At 50.1% G+C, this 27,177-nt stretch overlaps 2 protein-coding genes across 5 annotated transcripts in view; one reads left to right on the forward strand and one right to left on the reverse strand.

The window, feature by feature from the left end:
• The first annotated feature begins 1,524 nt into the window (after window positions 1–1,524).
• On the forward strand, window positions 1,525–10,480 carry Slc6a8 (solute carrier family 6 member 8). Its single transcript, XM_059250716.1, has 13 exons — window positions 1,525–1,883; window positions 3,526–3,657; window positions 4,532–4,781; window positions 5,195–5,327; window positions 6,545–6,679; window positions 6,771–6,874; window positions 6,987–7,111; window positions 7,634–7,746; window positions 7,865–8,002; window positions 8,078–8,180; window positions 8,275–8,375; window positions 8,449–8,619; window positions 8,941–10,480. Exons 1-13 carry the CDS (start codon window positions 1,622–1,624, stop codon window positions 9,079–9,081), a joined length of 1,908 nt encoding a protein of 635 aa, XP_059106699.1. The 5' UTR covers window positions 1,525–1,621; the 3' UTR covers window positions 9,082–10,480.
• A 3,690-nt stretch (window positions 10,481–14,170) lies between these two features.
• Window positions 14,171–27,177, reverse strand: part of Bcap31 (B cell receptor associated protein 31) — a 37,141-nt gene continuing 24,134 nt past the window's right edge. For all 4 annotated transcript variants that reach the window (XM_059249953.1, XM_059249955.1, XM_059249952.1 and 1 more), the window contains 4 exons: window positions 18,309–18,444; window positions 17,291–17,411; window positions 16,402–16,502; window positions 14,171–14,587 (listed from right to left, as the gene is read on the reverse strand). In XM_059249953.1, coding sequence (XP_059105936.1) covers window positions 14,549–14,587; window positions 16,402–16,502; window positions 17,291–17,411; window positions 18,309–18,444 — 397 coding nt within the window. In that variant the 3' untranslated portion in view covers window positions 14,171–14,548. The remainder of the gene's footprint in view (window positions 14,588–16,401; window positions 16,503–17,290; window positions 17,412–18,308; window positions 18,445–27,177) is intronic.

The raw sequence follows: 27,177 nt of genomic DNA on the forward strand, positions 1-27,177 counted from the left end.
AGGTAGGTGCTGAGTTTAGGGGGAGGGTCTGTACAGCAACCAAGCACCAGGGGGCAGCCTTACCCTATTCTTATCCCAGTATCCATAGGTCACACGCCCTACCCACCCCCACACCAGGCAAAGGGTGGACTGACCGGAGTTATCTATGGAGTCCCCTTCTCTACCTTGGTGACAAATTATAACATTGATCCTCGACCAAGCAAGCTACCCTTTGCTCACTCTGGAGAAAAACAGAAATTGGTCACACCCAAAGCTGACATCTTGACCCTCAGCCTCCAGGCTGTATCTTTGGGGAGGCCTAAGAGTCTTGAGGAGACAGCTCAATGCTTCTGGCAAAGTTCCACAGAACCCCTGGAGGGAGATCTTACTCTCCAAGCCATCACAGAGCTAGTCCTTCAGGAGGCAATCGCACAGTGTACCTACTTTGGTGCAGGTACCAAGAAACTTTGCACCTGGGTACCCAACTCTCCCTAGGTCCTAACTGGGAGACATCAGGAAAGCTGGACGGACCTTGGTGAAAAATAGTCCACTAGGAAAGGAGACTCCAGGCTAGAAAGACTGGAGACAAAGGAGAAGGACTTAAGATGTCTGGAAGTCAGCTAGACTCAGTTTTCCTGGGTGATTCAGAAAAACCTGAGGGGACTTTGGCCCCATCTGGGCCAGGTGATCCTGGAACGAATGGAGGCTCGGCCCACTGAGGAGGAGGTGCTGACCAGAGCCCCAGGTAGCAGCCATCTTGCTCCAGACTAGAGCAGCATCTCCCGGGAAGAAGAAGGAGGAGGAGGAGGAGGAGGAGGAGGAGGAGGAGGAGGAGGAGGAGGAGGAGGAGGAGGAGGAGGAAGGGGAGGAGGAGGGGGAAGATGAGGGGGGAGGAGGAGGAGGCGGAGTGAGGAGGAGGGCGGGATGGAGGGGGAGGGGGAAAAGCCGGGTCGTGGGGGTGGGGCGACAGTGACATCACCGGGAGTCAGTTCTTAAGCAGCAGCCGGTCGCGCCAGGATAGAGAGGGACAGTTGGAGTGCCTTGGTGAATATCTGAGTCTGCCGCTGCCCGGAGAGCGGCTGTAGCCGCCATCGCCGGGAAGGAGGGGGCGAGGCGCGCCTGGGACCACCGGAGCCGCTAGAGACAGCTGGGCCGCGGGCAAACAGGACAGCCTCAAGGGGCTGGGCCGGGGCCGGGGGGCGCGGACCGCAGGCCCCTTGCTCCGGCCGCCGCTTGCAGACAGTGGGCTTCCGATGCCACCCGCGACGCGCTAGGGTGAGCCTCCGGCCGGGCGAGCCGTCACCGCCGCAGCCGCCGCCGCCCGAGCCGCGGGCAGGAGTCTCAGGAGCCGCCGCCGCCTGGTCAGGCTCCACCGCCGCCCGCGCGCTCCCGGGCCCCCGACACACATGAGATTCTTCAGGCTCACTTTCAAGTGCTTCGTGGACTGCTTCTGACTGCGCCACCCCCGCCGTCCCGCACCCCGCCCGCCCGCCGCCCCGTTCCCCGGCCCGGCCGCCCCCCGAGGCCCCCGGGCGGGCCCCCGCTTTCGGGGCCCTCTCTCCAGGTGCAGCCAGAGCCCCTTGCCTGCCCGCCACCCTCGAGGCGCCGCGACCCCCGGCTCTGCCTGGCGGCCCCAGGTACTATGGCGAAGAAGAGCGCCGAAAACGGTATCTATAGCGTGTCTGGCGACGAAAAGAAGGGTCCTCTCATCGTGCCCGGGCCCGACGGTGCCCCGGCCAAGGGCGATGGCCCCGCGGGCCTTGGGGCGCCCGGCGGCCGCCTTGCCGTGCCGCCTCGAGAGACCTGGACACGCCAGATGGACTTCATCATGTCGTGCGTGGGCTTCGCTGTGGGTCTGGGTAACGTGTGGCGCTTCCCCTACCTGTGCTACAAGAACGGCGGAGGTGAGCGCCCCCAGCCCTAAGCATCCAGGCTTCTCATCAGGGGTCAGTTCCCACCCCCAGCCTGCCACAGGCCCACCAAAGCAGTGGGGCGAAGTCCAGAGGGTGGGGAGGCCCGCCCAGAGCGCGTGGGGGTCATGGTGCCCCATCACCGACCAAGCACGCAGTGACCCAGGACGCCAGCCTCCACCACCCCTCCCTCACCGGTCATGTGCCTGGCAGTGTAGGGGGAGGCATCAAGGAGAGCTTCCTGAAGAACTGAGGGGCTGCCTCCCAGACTAGGAATGATTGGCCACTGAGGTGGGAAGGGAAGGCCTGCCCCCAGTGGAGGGGACTCTGGGAGGTGAGGAGCCCTGCCTGCCCCCATGGGTCAGGCACACAAGTGACACATTGTGTGCCCCCCCACGTGTGCACGCAGGAACACACACACACACACACACACACACACACACACACACACACACACAATAGGCCACTCTGTCTTTCCCCACGCGCTCCACTCCCCCCCCCCTTTTTTTTCTCTTTTCTCTCCTCTCCCCTCCCCTCTGTCCCAGGCTTGGAACACTGGGTGCTTGCTTGAGCCAGGCTTGGGAAGTCTGCGGCCTGGCCCGCCTGGCGCCGCCACTAGACAGGCTGCATGCACATCCCATGTCCAGCTGCCGAGCTTTGCAACAGTAGTGGGCACTCGCCTGTCCTGGGACTGCAAAGCAGAATTGGATTGCTGGAGAGCTAAAGCAGCTGGGTGATGGGTGGGAAACGGAGTTCCAGAAGGAAGGCCTCTAGTCCAAGGTCACACACAGGAAGGATGCTGGGAGCAGGAGTCCACCCGGCAAACTGCAGTTAACTCTGTTACTAAGTAGCAGAGAGAGCTGAGCTGGAGCAGAGTAGGGGTCCTAGAGAGCAGTAGAGGGGAGTAGGTCAGAGCTGCAGCTGCTCAGTTCTCCCCTCCTTCCTACCACCCCATTTAATTATTGAAATCTTGCTTCAGCCCCTTTCCTTGACTTGTCTACCTTTGTCCTACACCGATACTCCCCATAAGCCACCCACCCAGCTTCCTCCTGTGACCCTCATGAGTGCAAAGTACAGGGTAGTTGGGCTCACTGCCTTTAGACAAGCCCCCAAGCCTGCGCGCGCGCGCGCGTGCGCGCGCACACACACACACACACACACACACACACACACACACACACACACACACACACACCCTAGCCATTCCTTCCTGTTCTGCTGCCTGCCAAAAAGAACTGTGGGACAAAAAGATGGCCTGCATGCATAAGCCTGTGTGTTTTTGATGCCTGTTAGGTCACCCTAGGTGTCCACAGGCCAAGGGCCCCATGGTACAGGGAATAAATACTGGCTAGGCACTGCTGTTGTGCCTCCTCTCAAACCTAGAGCTCATCTCCTAGGATTGTTCACCTTGAGCTTCTGAGTCAGTGGCTACTCCTGCACTGATTCACTCAGTGGGAAGTCATGGGACTGGTGTGCAGCCTGAAGCTGGGGTTCTGCCTGGACCTTCTAGGACTTCTAGAGGCCAGGCTGGTCTACGAGGTCTGGACAGTTTAGCTAAGGGTTCAAGTTAAGTCCCCTCCTGCTGTAGGGGGTCATTGGGAGGCATCCTGAGTCTACTCCATGCTTTCTCCACTAGGTGTTTTCCTTATTCCCTACATCCTGATCGCCCTGGTTGGAGGAATCCCCATTTTCTTCCTGGAAATCTCACTGGGCCAATTCATGAAGGCCGGCAGCATCAATGTCTGGAACATCTGTCCCCTATTCAAAGGTGAGCCACCCTGAGCCAGTTCTTAGTTTTCCTCTCTCCAATTACTGAGATGAGGGCAGGGGAACAGAGTATGACTGTGACCCACTTGAAGAAATCCTGAGCACTAGACTTGGGGGCTAGGAAATACTCTCCCAGGCTTAGGAGAGAATCTATAGGACATAAAGGTCACACAGTTAGTTAAATTGAAGATTCAGGAACTAGGGTGGAGTAGCACGTTTGCTTAAAAGAGAAAGGATGGAGCAGAAACATCTAGGCTTAGGGACAGGACCTGTTGGACATACTTGACTTACTACAGAGGTCCTACTGTTGTCCTTGAAGAAGCTGGACACACGGGTGAAGCAATTTGCCAAGGTTGCCCATTGAAGGGGTGAATATTTCCCATACTTTAGGTTACTAGAAAGCTCTCCCAGCTGATGTGTAATGGTGACTACTGGGTAACATGGGTGGAAGCTTGCCTTCTGTAACTGCAGGGTGACAGTGGGACCTGGAAAGGGGGCAGCATTTGAAGCTAGACAATCAGCAGAATGTAGTAGCCACATAAGGTAGGATAGGAGGGCTGTCTAGCTCTGGGCTAGATAGAGGAGCTGAAGCACAGAGAGTAGTAGAGGAACAGGGCAAATGTTAGTGGGAGACAGACAGATGGGAAAGGTAGCCTAGTGTTGGAACACACACAGTTGTGCTCAAAAAGCTTGGAGAAGCCTCTGGCAGGATAAAGGGAAGTAGCGAATACAGGGAGGGAAGTAGACATATAAGGAGCAAGCTGTCAGAAACTCAGCAGGAATCAGTGCCAGCTCTGGAAGGGGGATAATGGGGGTAGTAGAAAAATGGCCACAAAGGAGCCCAGAAGGAAAGGAAGCTTCTCACTCATCCTCAGGCCTGGGCTATGCCTCCATGGTGATTGTCTTCTACTGCAACACCTACTACATCATGGTGCTGGCCTGGGGCTTCTATTACCTGGTCAAGTCATTCACCACCACTTTGCCCTGGGCTACGTGTGGGCACACCTGGAACACTCCTGACTGTGTGGAGATCTTTCGCCATGAAGACTGTGCCAATGCCAGCCTGGCCAACCTCACATGTGACCAGCTTGCTGACCGTCGGTCCCCTGTCATCGAGTTCTGGGAGTAAGTCTGTTGCCTCTGGGCCAAGCCCATCCTATCTCATCCCTTGGGCTCTCTATGTGGTCAAGCCCTGGAGGCACATGGCCAGGGATGCAAAACAACCACTCCTGGGCTTTGTCTGTCCCTATCCTCCAGGAGTGCCTAGGCCAGTCCTGGGGCTTAAATAGACATTACTCCTACAGCAACATGACATTTGCCATTGTCCTATCATGTTGGCCTGGTTAAGGAGCTGAGATTGAATGTTTGCAGAAGGTTGAGGTGAGGATGATGACCTGGGGTAGACCTCCAGACACCTGATGATGGGTCCTGGACCAGGGCTGTGATGAGGAAGGACCTATCAACTCCAAAGCAAATCCTAGTCACTGTACCCTCTGTTGACATGATCCTCAGGTGCCCTCCTTTCTTTTCTACCCTAGGAACAAAGTCTTGAGGCTTTCTGCAGGGCTAGAGGTGCCAGGGGCCCTCAACTGGGAGGTGACCCTATGCCTGCTGGCCTGCTGGGTGCTGGTCTACTTCTGTGTGTGGAAGGGGGTCAAGTCAACAGGAAAGGTATAGCTGGAGGCAGGCAGGGTGGGGGCAGCATTGCCTGGGAGGTGTGCATGTCTTCAAGGGACACAAATACAACAGGAGGTGACTGGACTGAGGCTCAAGCCTACAGAGTAGACAGGTCCTTACACTCATATCTTTTATTCTCACCCTGTTGATGGGCATTCTTTCTCAATCTCACATCCAGAGATAGTAGCTTTCAGCCCTAAGGGTGAAAGGTCCAGGCAGTAGCTAACCTTCCCTGTGTCCACCACTCCATCTAGGCCCTTTCACTTTCCATTTTCTTCCTTTCCCACTGCCTCTCTCTCTGTTTCTCCCTACTCATCCCAAATGCCTAAATCGATTTTTTCACTCTGGGTAGACCTGATCTTTGGGGCTCTCCTCACCTCTGTGATCCTCACGTCCCTCAGGAAGACTTTGTATTTTCCTCCTTCAGAGGTTCTCTCTCAGGTTACAGATACAGATGAACCAACATATTAAAACTGCCAAGCCATGGGACATGGTCAGGTGCCTAGAGGGCCAGACTGCAGTGCATTAAGATTCATTCACAGCAGGATCCTCAAGTGTTAAGTGTCTCCTTCCCTCCCTCTCCTTCCTTCCATCTCTCTTAAGCAATAACACCAAGCTGTAAAACTAACCCCATCCACTTGCCCAGCTAGAATCCCTAGCTGCCAAGGACCCCACCAAACTATCAAGGATGACCTGGAGTTTGGGACCACAGGGCTCTCAGGGATATGTGCTTATTAAAATCCCATGTAACATTGCCACAGATTCTCCTTGCCCATACTCCCCAAACCTTCCTGCCCTCCTATAGGCATGCCCCTACATGGACATACCCAGAAGCTGTGCCTCAGGAGAGTTCACATTGTCTCACTCCCCATGGACTGATTTCCCTTTTTATACTTTAGATGTGCCTAGGGACCCCCTCACCTTAGAATGCCATGGTCCTCTCTCTGACCTCCTACAGCTGACTAGTGCCTACTATGAGGCTGCCTGGGCCCCAGCCTGGCCCCTAGCTTCCCTGGGGGTACTTGGTCATTTAGGAATAGAATGAGTGCTACTGGCTTTCCTCACCTAAATTCTGAGCATGACTGAAACTTGGGGAGACTGTGGGCCATGTGGTCAGCTCACAGTAATACTGGGAGCTAGCCACCAAGCTTAGGCAGGAGGCCTCTTAAGGGGGAACAGGGGTTCAGAACCTGAGCACCCTGGCCCCCTAGATCGTGTACTTCACTGCTACATTCCCCTATGTGGTCCTCGTTGTGCTGCTGGTGCGAGGGGTGCTGCTGCCTGGAGCCCTGGATGGTATCATTTACTATCTCAAGCCTGACTGGTCGAAGCTGGGGTCCCCTCAGGTGAGGAAAGGTGGTTTGTGGCAACAGGATTTGGGGGGCAAAACCTGTTGAGCAGGGTCCCTTATAACTGCTCTCTGCCCATCCCTTCCAGGTATGGATAGATGCTGGGACCCAGATTTTCTTCTCTTACGCCATAGGCCTGGGGGCCCTCACAGCCCTAGGCAGCTATAATCGCTTCAACAACAACTGCTACAAGTAGGCACCCGCCTCTACCCTGCCTGCCCTGCCTGCCCTGCCTGCCCTGCCTTGCCCTGCCCTGGAGCAGTGGAGCTGCTTAAACCAGAACATTCTGCCCCTCCACCTCCAGGGACGCCATCATCCTGGCACTCATCAACAGTGGGACCAGCTTCTTTGCTGGTTTTGTGGTCTTCTCCATCCTGGGCTTTATGGCCACCGAGCAGGGTGTGCACATCTCCAAGGTGGCAGAATCAGGTGAGCTCACCTCAGCCCACCTCCAGAGCTGCAGAACTACCCTAATGTAGGGCATGCACAAAAACATTCTGAAACATGACAGACAAGTTCAGCTAGCTGTTTGATGGCTCTAAGCACCTGAAACAAGGCTGTTCTCTGGAGCCAGGGGGGGCCCCTGCCACCCACCTCTAGGGCTGCAGGGTGTGTCTTCATAGTTGTTGAGTGCTGGAGATAGAAAAGATGCTCCTTCAGCCCCTGCTGTGTCACCCCAGGGCAACCAGCAACTGCCATGGCTCTTGGAGCCCAAGGAGAGTAGTGTGAATCAGGAGCCCTGCTAATACAGGGTGAGGCTACCAAGGACCACAGCCTTCCAGATTCCTGGTGTGAGATGCCTGTAGGACCTCAATGGGCCTAGCCATGCTGAAGCACAAATAGTCCCCAAGTTTTTATTATTTTATTATCAGGGGGATGGGCATGACCTTGAGCATCAGGGTACTCAGGATGGTGCTGAGGGCCAGTCTCACCCTGCATCTTTGCACTCAGGGCCTGGCCTAGCCTTCATTGCCTACCCACGGGCTGTCACACTGATGCCTGTGGCCCCACTCTGGGCTGCCTTGTTCTTCTTCATGCTGCTGCTGCTCGGTCTGGACAGCCAGGTTTGCAGGAGCTCTAGGGCAAGAATGGGGTAGGGGCTGGTGGTCAGGGGGCTTGGCACATTGGGCAAGAGATGCACGGGGATATGGGGGACCTGGGCCTGAGCTGCCCTGGTCACAGTTTGTAGGTGTGGAGGGCTTCATCACCGGGCTCCTGGATCTCCTCCCGGCCTCCTACTACTTCCGTTTCCAAAGGGAGATCTCCGTGGCCCTCTGCTGTGTCCTCTGCTTTGTCATCGATCTCTCCATGGTGACCGATGTGAGTGGGAGTAAGGTGGGCTGTCAGTCTCCAGCCATGGGCTATCATCTTTCCTGACCTGGCTCTGTTCTTCAGGGCGGGATGTACGTCTTCCAGCTGTTTGACTACTACTCAGCTAGTGGCACTACCCTGCTTTGGCAAGCCTTTTGGGAGTGTGTGGTGGTAGCTTGGGTTTACGGTAGGTCTGGGTGAAGGGCTGGGCTAGAAATTATAGGGTAGAATGGTGTCTGGTCTCCAACTTTATCCTTCCCATCCACCTCACCCTGTTCCAGGAGCTGACCGCTTCATGGATGACATTGCCTGTATGATTGGGTACCGACCTTGTCCCTGGATGAAATGGTGCTGGTCTTTCTTCACCCCATTGGTCTGCATGGTAAGACTGGGGAAGCTAGGCAAGTGGGGCAGTGTAATGGGGCCCCAGTGAATGAAAACATCTGTGTCTACAGGGCATCTTCATCTTCAACGTTGTATACTATGAGCCGCTGGTCTACAACAATACCTATGTGTACCCATGGTGGGGCGAAGCCATGGGCTGGGCCTTTGCACTCTCTTCCATGCTGTGTGTGCCCCTCCACCTCCTAGGCTGTCTCCTCAGGGCAAAAGGAACCATGGCAGAGGTAAGATCCCTACCCCACTCTTCCCTGGGAGGGGCAAATCGTCATCCAGAAACACAGTCAGCTCAGACTACAGGTAGATGGAAGGAAAGCTAACCCATCATGGCTTCATGTGGCACCAAGGAAGCAAGGCCTACCTCTCATTTTCCACACAAGGACCACTTAACCTTGCTTCCCATTGTAGGGAGCATGACCTGGAAGGGTGCCCTAAGAGAAACAGACCTGCCCTGGTGGCAGGTAGTAGGAGCTAGAGAGGCAAAAGCCGTTGCCATGGGGTGGACCAAGTGACTCATGGGAGGTTCAACATGCCCTCCTCTCCCACAGCGCTGGCAGCACCTGACCCAGCCTATCTGGGGCCTCCACCACTTGGAATACAGAGCTCAGGATGCAGATGTCAGGGGCCTGACCACCCTGACTCCAGTGTCCGAGAGCAGCAAGGTCGTCGTGGTGGAGAGTGTCATGTGACAGGCACCCCCAGCTCATATCACCAGCTCATCCTTTGGTAGCCATAGCAGCCTCTGCTTTAGCCTCTACCCATCCCTCCAGGGGGCTTGCCTTTCCTTGACAGTTTGGGGGTCTGCCTGGGGGGTGGGGGAAGCACCATGAGTGCTAACAAAAATAACTTTTTCCATTTTTAATAAAATGCCAAAAATATCACAACCCACCAAAAATAGATGCCTCTCCTCCCCAGCCCCGAGCCCCGCTGGTACTTGCATTGCTTCCAGGCCCCAACTCCTGTCCTTCCTTTCCTCCCAGTCCCCAGGACTCATCTCCTAGCCTTGCCAACCCCACCTGCCTGCCTTCCAAGCTCTGCTCTGTAACACACCTTCACCCTAGAAACAACAGTGGCAGCTTGGGGAACAGGAGAGGAGGGAAAGAATAAGATGAGACAGGAGGGTAGGCAAGAGAGGGACAATGGAACCAAGGCAAATGTTTCAGCTGGATTAGACCCCTCTTCCCACCCGTTCTAGAAGCTAGAGAGCCAGTCAGCAATGGAACCTTGTGTTCTTGCGCCAATTGCCACCAATATTAATTGTATGAGCTTGGGTCTGAATGTATGCGTGCGTGCGTGCGTGCGTGTGAGTGTATAGAAGATGTGTACATCTCTAATCTCTTAGTGAAGGTGAATACCAGAAGTAAAAAGAGCCTCTGGACAAAGGAGGCTTGCATTTTGCACATTTTATATGAAAAAAAAAATCTGAGAGTGAGACTTCTGCTTGTATATTTCTAAAAAGCCCCAACCATCCCCACCTTACCACTCCTTTCCTTCACATCCCCACCTTTCTTCTCTGACCCTAGCCAAGGAGTGTGAATTTATAGATTTAATTTTCATAGGCAAAACAAAAGCTTCAGGCTGTTGAGTATATGAGTCTGTTGTGTGGATGTTTTGTATGGTCTCCAGCCTGAGACTGGAGTGGAAAAGTGGGGGCCTCAAGGGCATCACCACACTATCCCTTTGCCCCTAAGTCTATGGGGTAGAAGGCTACAGCATTGTCCCAGGGATCTGGGTCTGCTTACCTGGCATGCTCAGGCTTGCCCACACCCTGTTCCCTGGGCTGGGCATGATTGCAGGGATCACCCATGGACACAGCCCAGGGAAGGGATCCTGGGCATAGCTCCCACCTCTAAGCTAAAGGTTGATGTACTTCTGACATCTCAAGTCTTCCGTGTAGCAGCTTAAACTCACATCTGTGTCCCATCAAGCCTGAAATAGCCAAGTAGCCCCGAGAAAGGCTTCCTTCACACACGGCTAGACTAAGCCAGGGAGGTGGGGCTGGGTAAGGGTGCAGGCCTTTGGGGACATTCTTACTGTGCTAAAAAAGCCACTGCAAACATAGCAATAAAAACACTTCATTTTCCAAAACTGGCTCCTGCTTCTACTTCTCTGGAAGAGGGATGAGGTAGGGATACAGGTGTGAGGACCTTCCTCCAGCTCCAGCTCTGTATTAGGTAAGGCTCATTCTGAGGGATTCTACACCTAGCACCATGTCAGAAACTGGAAATAGAGAAGGGAAGGAATGCAGGCATAAAGCCTCAGTCCCCTGAGTGAAGAGCATGGGGTAACAGTAAGTTCAATAGGAACAAATGCAGTAGAGAAGGTAGGTTGCAGCCATGAATTATTCTTAAGAATTTTACTGAACCAGGCATGGTAGCTCATTGCTTAAGATATTGAGGCAGGTTGATCAATAGAAGTGTGTTCCTGAGCAAGTAGCCTTCCAAGATTGAAAAGTAGAGGGCACACAGAGATCACAGACAGTAAGAGGTAAGCTGAGGCAATGATCCACAGACTAGGCACCACCATCTAGACCTGGTTTGTGGCACTGGAGTGGGGTAGGAGAGGTTCTTTGGATTGAGATCTCTTTGCTGGCAGGGTCAGAGGGGGCTGTGGATGACAGCATGATGTAGGATTGAGGAGTCAAGACAGTTTGTCTTGAGCCACAGGAAGAATGGTGCTGCCAGATCCTGTGATGAGGACAATTGGGAGTTGGCTTTGGCCATGTCATCTGGGAAATGTCATCCAATTGGAGATCTCTGGTTGGCAAATGGACACAGGAGTTTGCAGTTCTAGAAAATCTGGCCTAGAGCTAAAACTTCTGAAGTTCTCACCACATACAGAAGAGTCCTGAGTCTGGAAGGACTGGGAGGAGAGCATAAGTGGGTACAAAGGGAGACTCAGCAAAGTATACTATCCTGGGCCCTGGCTGGCCTTTAAGGGTCAAAGACTGTGTAGCAGAGATCATGGAGACCTAGACAAGAGTAGTCTTGGGCCACATGCAAAAACCTCATTTTAAAAATTGGAATAAAAAGTCAACTGGGCCAGGTAGTATACCTGTCAAACCAGCTACCTCAGGAGGCTGAAGCAGGAGGACCAAAAGTTCAAGGTTGCTTTGCTGCAGAGTGAGTTCAAGGCCAACTTAGTAGCTGATATGATCAATGACAGAGCACCTACCTAGCACATACAAGGGCCTGGGTTTAATTCCCAGGTTTCCAAAAGGGATGAGGTGGGGTGGGGTGGTGGTGGAGTTAGCTGAGCCTAGCAATCCTAGCTATTTGGGGGGCTAAGACAGGGGAATCATAAATTCAAAGTCTTCCTGGCCTACAGGGTAAGTTTAAAGTCATCCTGGGCAACCAATCAAGATTGTCTCAAAACATAAAGAGCAGGAGATATAGCTCAGATGTAGAACACTTGCCTAACATGTGCAAAACCCTAGGCTCATTGCCCAATGGAGGGAGGCACCCAAATGTACATGAATGAATTAAAGTATTGCTTGTCCACAGAATACAGTATTATTTAGCCTGAAAAAGGAAACTGAGGTATATGCTGTATGGATGGTCCTGAAGGACACGATCAGTGAAATGAGCCACTTCCAAAAGAACATTGTATGACTCTACTCACAGGAAATTCCTAGAGCAGTCAAATCCACAGAGATGGAGTAGAATGATGAGTACCAGAGGCTGGGATTACGGGAACATGGTTTAATGGGGACAGCTGCAATATGGGGAGATGAGCACTTCATTGTGGAGATGGGTGATGTCAAGTTTTACATGAGCAAGTGCTTAATGCCATCAAACTATGCACTTGAAAATGGTGAAGACGTTTTATGTGTTACAAGTATATAAATTTATGTTTTACTATAATATAAAAAAGTGATAGAAGACAGGTCTTGGAAGGGTGGGACATAGTGCACACAGAGGTCAGCCTCTGATGAGTATGTGGCACCACTGGAGGGATGGTAACCAGACAGCCCTAGTTCTGTTCTGTGCAAAGTGGTTCTGTTCCATGCAGAGCAGGAAGCAGTCATCACCTAGGGCAGGCTATAGCTTCCCTGCCCTCTTCTCAGTACTCTTCTTCAGTTTCTGTCTTTACTCCTTTATAGACCCCTTGCTCTTGCCCAGAGTGCTATTCCCAATCTCCTGCTTACTCTCATCCCTAAGTCTCAGCCTGTTATATTCAGCTGCAAAAGATCTTCCTAAAGTCCACTAGAATTCTCCCCAAGCCCTCATACCATTCTTTCTCTCAACTAACTCCACCCATGAGGAGCTCACAGCTTCAGGCTCTCTCCACCAGGTATCTATTCTGGATTAGAACTCTGGTCTACATTCAACCCCCCTTCATGCTAAAGGCGCTCCCAGCAAACTGTCTTAACACCAGATACAGAAAATAGTGACATCACAGAAAGGCAACTTCACAGAGTTCACTGTATGCTTCACTGGGTGCTATAATAGATGGGGCCTATTTACTCAGGAAATCTGCTTCTATAAAGGGCTTAGGAAACTGAGACCAAAAAGTCCAGGTAGAGTGAGAAAATGGAGTGGTGAACCATCAGACAGGATGCCTCAGAAGCTGGGCCAGAGAGGGTAGTGGCCAGGGTCAGAGTGGAAAAGCAGGAGAGGTGATCTGGACTTTAGCCTTCCAAAGCACAGACAAGCAAGCTCGGGGGAGGCCCAAAGTAGTCCAGAACACTTCCTAGAAAAGCAGACTAGTCCTATGCCTTGGCATAGCAATCAGAGGGTGTTACCTAAATGTCCCTGCCCCCATGGGCACCTTCTCTAGACTGCTGGGAAAGGGGTGGACTCCTCACAGGGCAGCCATGCTTTGAGGGTGGGGAAGAGTAACAGGATGCTTAAGAAGGCAGCTGCTTCGCCTAATCCTAGACAGGTCAGACAGGAGTAGGAACATAGTTATCTGTCAACCATCTAGCCAATATCAACATCTTCAGGACTAACTCCAATTCCAAGAGACACCTCTAACCTGCTCCCACAATCCTTCTACCCAGTCTTCACAGACAGTAGGCATAGCACACACCCTAAACATTACGGCTGATGGAAAGGGGGAAAGGGGTGACAAGCACCTGATCAGGGACAGGCCCTTTCTTGCACCCTGCTGGATGGAAGCTTAGCTGCAGGCTGATTTTGCTCTAACCAAGTAAGCAGTGAGGGCATGGACCTCTCAGCAAAGCAAGCCAGTACAGAGAGGCAGGATCCCACCCCATCAAGTCTTCATAGCTGATGAACCCAAGAGAGATCCAAGCACTGTGCAGTCCCTTCTTGGTTGCCTTGCAGCCCCTCTCCACTGCCTTGTTCTGCCCTAGCTAGCTCTAGGTCACTGCCAAGGACAGTCTCCTCTCCCAGTCAGCATTAGTCAGAGGTCATGCTGTAAACCATCAGGAGGGGGTTGGGCAGGGAGTGACTGGTGGCACTCTGCCACATTCTATCTGTCCTGAATGTGATGAATAGGAACCCAGAGAAGGCACCAGGAAGTCTTGCTGGTTTAGCGGGCTTCCCAGACATTTGCCAACTCCCAGGGAGACTGACAAGACAGACACTCCCTAAGAGCCATAAACTAGAGTTGTCCTGGCTAAAGGGGAGAAAGAGGGGGAAGGGCAGGGGCAGAGAAAAGAGGAGCTTTGAGGGCAAGTGTGAGCCTGCTCTTCAGGGGCTAAGAACAAGTTCAAGGAAAGGAAGAGTACCACACTGAGCCTCTGCAACCTTCCTGGACATTCTTCAGCTTTGAAAGGGAAGAACCATCCCCAAAGCCTCAGACACAAACACCTTGTAACATAACAACCTTTATTGCCCCCAGGATAATACAAGTGACTTGCTTCACAGCCTCCTTTAGGACACACAGCAAAATAAATGGGGCTCAACTGCAGGCCAGGTCACAAGTGCCCCTTCTACACTTCTAGGAGTGAAAAGTGCCCTAGCCAGGCAGGACCATGGCAAAATTACTCCAAATGAGCAACAATCAGGTCCCTTTTGGTATGATAGCAGTATGTGTAAAGGGGTCAAAATAATGATCTATAAGCTGTGGAAGAAAACTGGGGAAGTAGAAGGGAATAAACCCAAGTACCAGGGGGAAGGCTAAGCTCCCAGGAATCAGTGAGCATGGGTCAGGTGGAAGCCAGCTGCAGGCAGGGAGAGAAACAAGCCTTTACTCCTCCTTCTTGTCAGAGGAACCACGTACTGAGGCCTGGAAAAGGAAAGAAACCTCAAAGTAGTAAGTTAGCAGGGCCCACCCCCACCCCTTGGGCCTTTAGTATTATGGCCCCAAGCACTTGGTTCCTCTCTCCTGTTAATAACAAGTACCCAGACAAGCAAGGTGCCCTACCCTCAACAGTACCCAAAAGCTTGCCAGGGTGGGTGTGTCAGCCTATCCATTCACTAGGGAAGACCCTGGACCTAATGCCAGGAGAGGACTGGCAGGACCTCAGTGAGCTGAGCCCCATTGGGGTACAGTGGCAGCTGGAGGCGATAACTATAGTTCTCTTTTACAACAGTGCAATGAGAACAGAACCAAGACCTCCTCTAGAGCACACAGCAGACCACCAGCCTTTAAGTCTCAATCTAGGGTCTTTCCACCATTGTGTACTTTCCATTGGTGTTCTTAAAACCCAAATCCTTAGGGGTCCGGAGATAATATCTGCCATAAAAGCATGAACACCTGGGTTCAATCCCCAGAACACATAAAAAGACAGGTATAGTAGAGCATACTTATTATTCCAGAGCTGGACAGACAGATCAGGCAGATCTCTATAGCTAGTCAGCTTAGTCTACTTCGTAAGTTCTAGGCCAGTAAGAGATTCTGTCCCATAAAAACAAGATGGATAGCTCTTGAGGAGTGATACCAAGGTTATCCTCTGGTGTCCATACACATGTGTCAACATGGACATGGACATATGGACCCCAACCCCCAAGTCCTGTCCAGACTGCCTGGTACATTCATTCTGAGGGCCCAGGTAATCCCTGTGGGGCTGGGCCCTTCCTCTGACCCACTAAGTGATGTAAACCAAACAAATTTAGGGATACTTAACTTGGCTCCTTCCTGACTACCTGAGCTTCCTGCTATACCTAGAGTTGTGAGGCTAGCCTGAAAACTCAGATCAACAACTAGCACCTACCAGGTGATGTGGGATATATTGTGTAACCTAATAAACTTGCCTGAGGATCAGAGGACAGAGCCAGCCACTAGATTAGACATAGAGGTCAGGCAGTGGTGGCATACACCCTTTATCCTATCACTCTGGATCTCAGTGAGTTCAAGGCCATACTGGAAACAGAACCAGGCAGTGGTAGCACACACCTTTAATCCCAGGAAGTGATGTCTGGGCAAAGAAAGGTATATAAGGCATGAGGAAACAGGAACTCACTCTCTTTAGGCTGAGGATTTCATAGAGGTAAGAACTAGTTGCTGGCTGTTCTGCTTCTCTGATCTTTCAGCTTTCACCCTGATATCTGGCTCTGGTTTTTTTTATTAAAAGACCATCTAAGATTTGAACAACAAGGTTAAGTATCCTTTCAGACTTTGCCAAACAATACCCTCCTCCCATCCCACAGGAAAGGTAGACAGAAGAAGATCCCTACTTATTGAGGGGTTTTGCTTTTTGAGGCAGGGTCTCAGTATATAGTTTAGGCTGACCTGTAATTTTCTTAATTCTCCAGCCTCAGCTTCCTAAAATACTAGCATTTTGGGTGTGGCCACTGCACCCAGCTTTCCCATGTATGTTAAGTACCCCCTCTTTAGGAGCTTGACAGTGGATTTTAGGTACTAAGGGCTCAAAGCAGAGAGAGCCAACCTACTGACATGGGCTGCCCTTAGCAGGTTCTAGCCCAGCATCTAGTACTATGCCATACCTCCTGCATGAAGGGTTCTAGCAGCTGAGTCTGCTCCAAGTCCACACTTAGCAATAAAGGAGGCAGCAGGCTCGCTAGCACCCCTAGGAACTGTGCTGCAGGACCCCGACCATCCTAACTCTAACCTGCACCTATAGGTAGGGAAATACTGACCTGCAGCTTGGCATGCTCTTCCAGCAGGCGGTCATATTCCTTGGTAAGGCCCTCGGACTGCTTCTGCATGGCCAGAGCCTCATTTTCAGCTTTCTCTAGTTCTGGCAACAATACAAATGAAGACAGGAAGAAATTAGAAGACTGGGATTATATAAGAAAAAAAACCTACCTACTTAAAACATGGGAAACTGCTCTGAATCTGTCTCAAAAGAGGTTGTACAGACAGGTTCCAGTGTTTGTCAATGTCTCTGCCTTTATGTCGCTGCCACTAGTGTCTCTGCCACTAGAGAGGTGAAAGGAAGGGATGACCCAACAGATAGATAGCACAAAAAGTCAGAGCACTGCCCCTATTAGTCCCTTCAATGGAGGGACATTAGTGGTTCTCAGAAGGGGTGACCTTTTGAATGGCTGGCAATGAGAAGCAATGAGCAAAATCCCAGTATTAAGACTCCTAGTGACAGTGACACCTTACAGAGTATTAGTGGCCAATACCTACAGTACTGAATGAGTCTAGGGTTAATCTAGGAGATGGAAAAGAGAAGGGAGAACGGGAGAATAGACCACACAAATTCTTCTTCCTGACATTTCTTTTGTTTTCAGCTCCCAAGCATCTTGAGGCTCCCCCTGCCTGCCTGCCTGCCTTGACAAGAAAGCCCCAGTAGGCACTACTAAAGCATGCACAGCAACTGCTAGGGCTTCTCCAAAGCCTACTCAAACCAATGAAATGTTCTAGCAGTGAACTAACTCAGTCACATTTGGGTATAAAGGTGCAGAACGCTATGTTTGTTTCCACCCAACTTTGAGTCTGCACATAAAGTGCTATTAATACTTGATACAAGGGGACAGCAGTATGCAGTAGAGCCTCTGGATGTAACAGGGCAATCCTCACTTTTCTTGGTGTTGGCCAACTCATCCTTTAGCTTCTTCAGGTCATTCTTCAGGCTCTTGTTCTCCTCTAACTTCACCTCAGCACTGCCAACATCCAACTTGCCTCCGTCCTCAGCAGCTCCCTAGGGAAAGTGAAGGTAAAGCATCTCCAGACCAGTGTACTCCATGGAACTGTGATTTCTCAAGCTACCTAAAGCAATTACTTGCCCTTTTGGAAATGTCAAGATAGAACTGGCCACTACAAGATCCCAGGCACAGACCAGGATATGGCTAGCTGCTGAGGAAAGGAGAATGGCCAGCAGGGGCATCTGCTACAAGCTCACAGGCCACACACTCTGCCCACCCTGGCCCCTAGACCTACCTTCCCACCAGTAAAGCTCAATGACTCTATGGAGTTTACTCATCTAATCAGAGACTCAACTTGCTGTCACCTGGAACTCTCTGCCCAGATAACCTAACCACTCCTATTCCTTCTCTTCCCTGGCTCTTGCAGTTCACTGCAGGCAATGACCCTAAAATTTGTTCCTATCCAGCTGCACCCCACCAATCACCAGACCATCACTCTCCTTCCTAGCTGGCTTATACTTCACCTCTTCTGACAGGCCAACAAACTGGTCTCTGCTTCTTTCCTAGTACCAAGGGGTCCATTAGCCCCATGTTCCTGAAGGGCTGCAGCTGACAGCTAACTTTTGAAGAATAAGAGGCTGAGAGTCCCAGCATAGGTCCCTGCTCCCAGAAGATTTCTCATCAGAAAAGACCACAACTGGAACCAGCATATGGATACAATAATGGCAATACCCCCTTCCACTACTGTGTCCCTACGAGATAACAGAAGGCAAGAGACTCACCCCAGATCCTTCCAACAGGCACATCATCCCCACTAAAACCTCCCTTTGTCAGGCAACAGCACTCTCACACAGGTCCCAGCCTATAGTGACTACTGTGGACCCTCAGAAATGTGGCTCTAGCACTGTGGTTCTGGGCATCCCACTCAGGCTATGAAGGCCGACTTAACTCACCTTCTTTAGCTGGTCATTCTCCTCCATGTATTTCTTGGCCGCCTCGCTGGCACTTTCTGCCTGCTTTTTAAAGGCTTCATTGGAGGCCAGCAGTGTGGCCTGCTGGGAGATGAGAGTTACCAGGCGTCTAAGCAAGCTGCAATTGTTTACAAAAAGAAGGGAGAAGTGAGAAGCACAACAGCAAAGGGCCTGGCAGGAACTCTTCCTGGCTGCTACCTGCTCAGCCTGCCTCCAGCCCAGACCTGGCAACACAAAGTGGGGCCCAGGAACTGTCCTCTGCCACCTCCCCCAAACAGCTACACTGGGCTCTGGGAAGTATCTCAGGGAGGGATTGGAAACAGAAGCATACCCAGGCATGGCCTAGCTATATAGCAAAAGGTCTTGAAACACCAGTATTTCCCAGGTAAGGGCCTAGATGTGCTAGACAAGCCTCAACACTGTTTTCCTCCCTGCAAGGCCAGGCTTGCCTCCCTAAGAGAACAATGTCAGAAAAACAAATTTGGGTACTTCCAACTTGCCAAGTAAATTCCTGAGAGCTACTTTATGAGGTAATTAGTACTGCTACCCTCATTTGACAGAAAACTGAGGTTCAGCAGGATGAAGCAATGTGTCTAAGATAAAGAGCCAGAAATTCACATAGCTATAATTCCAACTCCTATCTACTTGATTCCAAAACCTGCATTGAGAAACATATTCTCTCAGCTTCTAGGCCCCAACATGAGTAGAAAAAACTTCTCCTCCAATCCCCTTCCCAATCACATCTTACAACCAGCTGACAAAATGTATCTGTTATATGATAGCATTCAAACCGAGGTTGTCTTTCACTACTTGGGACAGAGAAAGAAGAATCAGGACACAGGTGTCTGTTGCCTGTTTCAAGCAATTGGAAAGGTAAACAGGTAGCAGGTGGGGATAAGCACTGGTCCCTGAACAGTAAGACTAGATAGAAAATAGAAGGAATTGCAACAGCCTTGAGAAAGGCACTGCTCAGGCAGCCAAGAAAGAAGAATACTTTCACACATGTCTCAGAAAGTCTAACCACAGCACTTGTAGTCAGACAAAATGCATGCAGAGGCCTGGGGAAAAAGGATGAGGAAAAAAAGAGAAAATATGCCTGATGTCTGTTCCAGGGCACTTCAACAAAAGTGCTTGCTCAGGGGGCTGGACAGATGGCTCAGAGGTTAAGAGCACTGGCTGCTCTTCCAGAGATCCCGAGTTCAATTCCCAGCACTCACATGGTGGCTCACAATCACCTATAATGAAATCTAATGCACTCTTCACATTGTATCCATAATAAATAAATGAATCTTTAAAAAAAAAAAGTGCTTGCTCAGAAGAGTAGCAGCAGACTTAGTAGCCTGCTCCAGGGCTGACCTCTCTGGTCCATAATGCATTGGCAATCTGTCATCCCTACGTACAGCCTGGGCAGGCAACAGAACCAGAAGCACAGAGCAGGTAAACTCTGTTCTCAGCTTCAGCCTAGGCTCTGCAGGGTTCTAACAGAATCCTTTTTGGGAATGCACATGTGGAATAGAGGGGCTCCGTAGGTCTTGCTTTGGGGAGAAGCTCCCAGGGGTCTCTGGTGGCATTGCGAAAACCAGGCTGTTGATTCCTGGCAGGAGAGGAGAGTTTCCAGTGACATGTGCTCTCTAAAATTAGCGGCCCAGACCTCGTGGCCTAGAGCTCAGGTTTCCTGCCTCAGGCCCAAGCTGCCCACCAGCCTGCCCCCCACTGGGCTGAAGCCCTGAAAGTAGAAGAAGCTACCAAGCACCCCAGCAGCCAGCAAGAAGGCATGGGCCTGACTCACAGTGGTCAAAAGTCACAGAGAAGCCAGAAAGAAAGGCAAGTGTGACTAGTCCCAACTCCTAGCACAGAAGCTTCCTGGTTCCCAAACAGGTCCCTTTAAAGTTTAAGAGGGCCCTCCCCGCCGGGCGGTGGTGGCGCACGCCTTTAATCCCAGCACTCGGGAGGCAGAGCCAGGCGGATCTCTGTGAGTTCGAGGCCAGCCTGGACTACCAAGTGAGTTCCAGGAAAGGCGCAAAGCTACACAGAGAAACCCTGTCTCGAAAAACCAAAAAAAAAAAAAAAAGAGGGCCCTCCCCATAGCTAGAAATGGGGCGAGGGGGCAATGTGTGTCACTTGGTGGTAGAGATGGAGCCCATGGACACTGCTGGGTCCTAACAAAAATCAGTGAGTAACCAAGAGTTGCTAACTCCCACCTGGCCAGGCAAATGGCTACTAGGGAATGTCCACAGCTGTCACCCCAGTGTAGATGAGTGCCACAACCAGAAAGGCGGTGCTGTCAAGAACAACAGTCACAGTGCAACAGCTATCGCCAGTGCTATCCTAGGCCTTCCTCAGATATTGTGAACCAGGGTTTCCTAGACAGTCCAGGATACCCACAGAATCCTGTGGTGGTATTTTATTTGTACTGAAATGTGATTTTAATTGTATGTTAATAAATAAAATTGCCTGGGCGTCAGAGTTATAGAGCCATAGCAAATGCGTGGCGGTGGTGGCGCACGCCTTTAAGGACCTGGAGGGCGGTACATACAGGCAATGACAAGGCAGTCACGTGTTTAGTTTACAACCAATGAGAAGGCAGAACATCTAGACTATTTAAAGACATACACACAGGAAGTATGTCTCTTTTTCGGAGAGCTCTCTTGGCTGAAGCAGGAAGGGTAAGGCTCTTAGTTCTGACCTCTTGGCTTTCTTCTCTGAATCGGCTCTGTGTTTCTTATTTAATAAGACGGTTGGTTACATCTACAGAATCCAGCTTCCACAAAACCCAAGCATAAGACCTTAGACAGTGTCTGCTCATAATTCTGGCCTTTGGTTTCCAGCCATTAAGAGAACCAAACTGCCAACCTAGTCCTGATTTTCCTTCCTCTGGCCAACTGTCATGGATATTTCCCACCTTCCTTCCAGGGCACTCTAGTTGGCCTCCAAGGGCAAACAATTTAATTGCACCAACACACACGGACAGGTCTTTTCATACCACCTGTGTTGGAACTATGCCTCTAATCCATCCAAGGCTGACTGTGGGTCATTTTCCTTGGTATACTGCATCTCATACCCTTGTCTACAACTCCTTGTCAACTTTCTTGCCATTTCCACTTAAGCCCTGGCCTTGCCCCCTAACTGCCTCATCCTTCACTCTTGAGTTTTCAGAGGATATGCACTCTGTAACATATGCTGCTACTAAAAGATCACTTTTAAGATGTCTGCCACCTAGTACTCTTTTCCTCAGGTGTCTACTCTGTACTCTAGATTTTCTTCCAGCTAACTTTATCACCTAAAGGGTTTATCTGCTACCAGACTCATATCACAAACACTCCCAACACAGTCTGCCAAGATAGGTCTTCCCTTACTCCATCAGATGGAGCTACCAAGTGTGTCCCTGATGTAGTGCCAAGCATGTAAGCGGTCTTGGACTCTGTCCTCTTAGCTCCTCACCCCAAGTCACTATCCAGTGCTTGCCATTTCAACTCTGGAGAAGATACCCTTTAGTTACCCCACTGCTAGTGTCTGGTGCTTCTTCCTACTGGCATCTGTACAGAGTTCCCATCCACCTCAGAGCTGACAAATTTGACTGGTTTCTCCTCTAGTTGAGCCACTGTGTGAGAGTAATGCCAAGGCATCATCATCCCTGAAACATGCCTAGTTTTGCACATCAATCATCATATCCTTTCTTAGCCAGTTCAACCATCACCTCCCTTGGGAAAGACTTTCTTGTTGGGGAGGCACCCTCTAATGCTCCCAAAGCAGCTCCCACTTGTATCCACTTTCTTGGGATATTCAGTTATCTGGTTGCCCTATCGGGCTACAAACACCTCTAGGCTGTCCCTATACATGCCATCTCTACTCTCCCAAACCAGGTACAACGAAAAGAAGCTTTCCAGGTGACCTAATTTCACTCTTGGGACAGGGGAAGGGGCGTGTTTGAGGCTGATAGTCAGGTCCAAGCCTGCCTGTTTTTTCTTGCTAAACCTTTGTCTATCTGGCAGCCTGGCACTGGGGAAGGAGGGAGAAGACAAGCCAATATAGCACTCACCGCCCTATCTAACAACAGAGAACATAAAAGCAGCAGGGAAGGTGCTGGCTCAGACTCTGTGTCAGCGAGCAAGCTAGGCTTATAGCCGAAGTAGCAGCTGAGAAGCCACATGGGAAACTCAATTAACAACCTCAAGCTATGGACAGACCCAAGCTCTGGCCTCCACCCCAAACCTTAGGGCCCTAGTAAGACAGATTAGGCCCTTTCCAGCATTTGCCAGCCTAGGAGCCAGCCTTCTAGAACATTTTACTGCTCTTTCTCACACTGAGCTGTACATCCAGATCCCACTTGCTAGTCATCTCTCAGGCACTGTCTACATTGTTCTCTACGGCATTTTCCAGGTCCCTAGAACTAAGTGTGGCATATGGTGAACAGGGACAAGCTTCAGAATTGCCATACTCTGATCCCAAAACACATCAGCCTACAGAAATCAGAAATGACTACTTTATGGCCTCTACTCCTGTTGTATTATCTATCATGCTCTGTTTTATCTTCTAAACACTTACTCAGATTAACTGTTCATACCTATTCACTTTAAAAAACATAGGTGAAAACCAAAGAACCAAAGAAAGTTCCTAAAGGTCTAGGGTAGTCATTGATAACAGTTCAGATTAACTGAATCCAAGCACAGACATGAAGCCCAGAGAACAAAACTTAACAAAATACAGATGTGTCTTCAGCAGACAAATTCCTGAACTCAACTTGGTGCTCCTGGTAAAATATTCTTGGAGGCTAAGCAGGGCTATCATGCTTTTATAAAAGGCTGAGTAAATAAGAGAAGGCAGAAGAAACTGAATCTCTCTCTGACCTCTAGAGAAACAGGCCAAATACATTAAGTAGAGAGACATGGCTCACAGGCACTTTTCACCTATCTATCCCAGTGAGCAAACAGAAGGAGAAAAACATGAACAGGAAGTAGGAGAAAGAGCAAGTCTCAATTGAAAGGTCCCATGATGTGGCCCAGAACAGCCTCAGCTGAGAAGCTACCCCTGCAGACATGTTGTATACACAAGTTCTTCTACACTTCTGCCCCATACCAAGTAGGGCCTTGGTGTCACAGTGCCACCTGCTGACTTCATGTTGTTATTGTCTAGCAAAGTCCTACAGTGTGGCATGGCCTTGGAACACTCTGTGAATATGCCTCAACTATTAGAAGAAAAGATGAGGTGGCTACCCTGACAAGGAACCACAATCAGGAGATGCCCAGGCAAGACTCCAGGTGAAGCAAGGTAGTACCAGAGCTCCCACTGCCCCAGGCCTCTCAACCTCAAGTAACAGCAGTCATGAAAATAAGGAAGAGAGAGAGGGTCAAGCCAGCCATGCTCAAAAAATGGGGCCATAACACTCAAGGCTCTCCAAGGAGATCCACATGGCTGAGTTATGACAGAGGGTAAGGCAGAAACTCCTGGATCACAGCATCAAGGATCTATGTCAAGTTTCTATGCCCAATATCCCTTGACCAGGGCACAGTAGACAAACTAGATTGAGCAAGACTAGCAGTAGAACAATTTGTAGGAAAGGCTCCTGCCAGTGGATATAAAGGATAATGGTGTCTCTGCTGTGGTAGTGGTCCTAGGGGTAGAGGAAGAGAGGCTTAGAGAAGGGACCCATGGGATGGGGATTTAGCTCAGTGGTAGAGCACTTGCCTAGCAAGCGCAAGGCCCTGGGTTCAGTCCTCAGCTCTGGGGGGAAAAAAAAGAGAAGGGACCCACAGGCTGTGTCATGGGTAGTTTCAGATTTGAAGAGAAGAGTTCTAGAGGTTACTACAGAAGAATATGAAAGTTTGTTAACAATACTGAGTGCTTTTATACTTAAGATGGTGACTGGTAAGTATGTGATTATGTGTATTTTCCATTAAAATTGCACAAGACACATGGGATGAGACAGGACAGCATACCGTCAGTTCCTGGGTTCAGAGACAGGGTTAAAGTAGTGCTTTTCAGGCATGGCACGTATTACAGGAAAAGAAACCCAAGAGGTAGGAAAGTGACTCAAGTATTATGTAAGTAGGTGGCAGAAGCAAGCTAATCCCTATGTGTTCCGACTTTGGCCTAGCAGAAACCATGCCATCTTCCGTGGGTGAGTGTACCTGGCTCTCTCTCACCACTGGCACTCCATCTTCCTAGCTTCCCTCTCCTTTGCAGCTCCCAAGCCTCTTCCTCTTTCTGGAATACACTCAGTCCTGACTGTGCTCAGTCCAGGTTGCTTGCCTTGTCCTCCCAGGCATGCCCTCAGTGTGCTATGCTGCCCCTATCCATGAGCTGCTCCCTCAGAAGCCTCCTTATGAAGCAGTTCACAGAGTTCCATTTCTTTCTTTTTTGGGGGGCGGGGGAGTGTTGTGGTTTTTGAGACAGGGTTTCTCTGTGTAGCTCTGGCTGTCTTGGATCTCGCTCTGTAGACCAGGCTGGCCTCAAACTCACAGAGATCCATCTGCCTCTGCCTCCTGAGTGCTGGGATTAAAAGCATGCAGTGTGCCACCGTACCCACCCAGAGCTCCCTTTCTAGCCAGCATCTAGGTTCTCACATTCAATACGCTCAGAGTAGAATATCCCAGCTGCCAGTGCCTCTCACACCATCCCTCCTGCCATTACTGCCTTGGTTCAGACACCAGCATTTCTAATGATGACTTTTCATGCCTAGATTCTCTTGCTTTCCTCCATCCCATATACTCTTACAAAAAAAATCCTAATCCATGATGCTGACATAGTACTACTTAAATAACTTAACTGTCCACCACTGAGAGACCTTGCCCTTTGTCTATCCTGACCCTTCTACTCTACTCTATCAGCTAGGACCTGTTCAGCTCCTCCCAGTGAAACAAGAACACAGAAGGCAAAAAGAGACAGCAAGGGCAACACAGAGATCCCAAAAAGGACCAGGAGACTCAAACAAGGTTGGATTAGCTAAGGCATAGGAAAAATGACAACTGAGAGACATTTTCCACTCATTTTGGTTTTTCAAGACAGGGTTTCTCTATGTAGTTTTGGAGCCTGTCCTGGATCTCTCTCTGTACACCAACCTGACCTCAAACTCAGAGATCCTCCTGCCTCTGCCTCCTGAGTGCTGTGATTAAAGGCATGCGCCACCACTGCCCGGCCACTGAATGTATTTTTAAAAAAAAAATAGGGCCAAAGGCTTTGTGTCCACCAAATGGAAATTGGTAGATAACACAATGCTGGAAAGATAGATGGAAAAGCCTTCACAATAAACTAGTTTAAAAATTCAAGTTAGCAACTGGGAGGTGGTAGTGCACACCTTTAATCCCAGCACTCGGGAGGCAAAGGCAGGGATCTCTGTGAGTTCAAAGCCAGCTTGGTCAACAGAGTGAGTTCCAACACAGCTAGAGCTAGACAGAGAAACCCTGTCTTAAAAAAAAAAAAAGATTTAAGAACATTTTTTTGTGGTTTTGCTCATGAAATCTGGAATATTTGTGCAGAACAGGCAATGCCTCTACCACTAAGCCATGCCCTCTGCCCCTGAGAAATAACTATTAATGTGAAAGTAAAATGTTGTAGAAGTATACATCTTCCTGAAATGTAGAGGTAGAAATGTACACTGCATTGTAGGGGGCAACTTCTAACTGCATTGTAGGGGGCAACTTCTAACTCTATACAGTCTTGGCTGACATTGAACATGCTATGATCTTCCTGCCTTTGCCACCCTTGTGTTGAGATTATAGGAATAAGCAGGTAAAACTTGATCCTGTTTTTTAAAATGAGGTGGATTCTCCAGAAGAAAAAAATTCCATGTTCCTGGTCAAAGCATTCAAAATTTGAAACTTCAACATAGCCAGTGATAGGCTCTGGGAGTCAGAGAGGCTTCTGAATTACTCTGAATGTCAATTTCTTCCTTGCAAAAGTCCAAAACTGTATTATGTGCCTTGTCTTAAAATGCTTAATGAGTAATAAGATTGATATTATTTATAGAAGGATCTGGAAAGTTATATGTCAAGACTGGCTATTGCTAGACATGGTGGTGCATGCTTTTAATCCCAGCACTTGAGAGGCAGGGGTAAGGGAATCTTTGTGAGTTTGAGGCCAATCTGGGCTTCATAGTTAGACCATCTCAAAGGAAAAAAGAAGTGCAGCTATAAACAGGGTCAGAGTTGGTGGCTCAGTGGGTAAGAGTGCTTGTTGTCTAAGCATGAGGACTTGAATTCAGACACTAGCCCCCAAATAAAAAGCAGGCCATGACTACACACACCTACAATCCTAGTACTATGGGGAACAGAGACAGGATTTCAGGGGCTTGCTTGCCACTAACACTGAATGCCAGCCTCGTTTCAGGCTTAGTGAGAAACCTATCTCTGTGGTGATATATTGTGTACCCTAATAAACTTATCTGTGGTCAGAGGACAGAGCTAGCCACTAGATTAGATATAGAGGCCAGACAGTGGTGGCACATACCCTTAATCCTATCACTGGGGAGGCAGAGTTCAAGGCCACACTGGAAACATAGCAAGGCAGTGGTGGCACACGCGTTTAATTTCAGTACTGAGAAGCACACACACCTTTAATCCCAGTAAGTGCCAGCAGGGCGGAAATATACGGGCTGGGGAAACAGGAACTAAAGCAGTTCAACTGAGACCCTCAGGGGTGAGGTCTCAGGCTTTCAGTCTGAGGATTCATGGAAACAGGATCGGCTGGAATTGGTCAAGTGAGGTTGGCTGTGGCTTGCTCTGCTTCTCTGATCTTTCAGCTTTCACCCTGATATCTGGCTTTGGGTTTTTTATTAAAAGACTATCTAAGATTCAAACAACATATCTCAAGGGAAAATAATGTGGAAAGTGACAGAGCCAAACACCTGATGTCC

Source organism: Peromyscus eremicus, chromosome X (assembly GCF_949786415.1).
Source record: "Peromyscus eremicus chromosome X, PerEre_H2_v1, whole genome shotgun sequence".
Lineage (NCBI taxonomy): Eukaryota > Metazoa > Chordata > Mammalia > Rodentia > Cricetidae > Peromyscus > Peromyscus eremicus.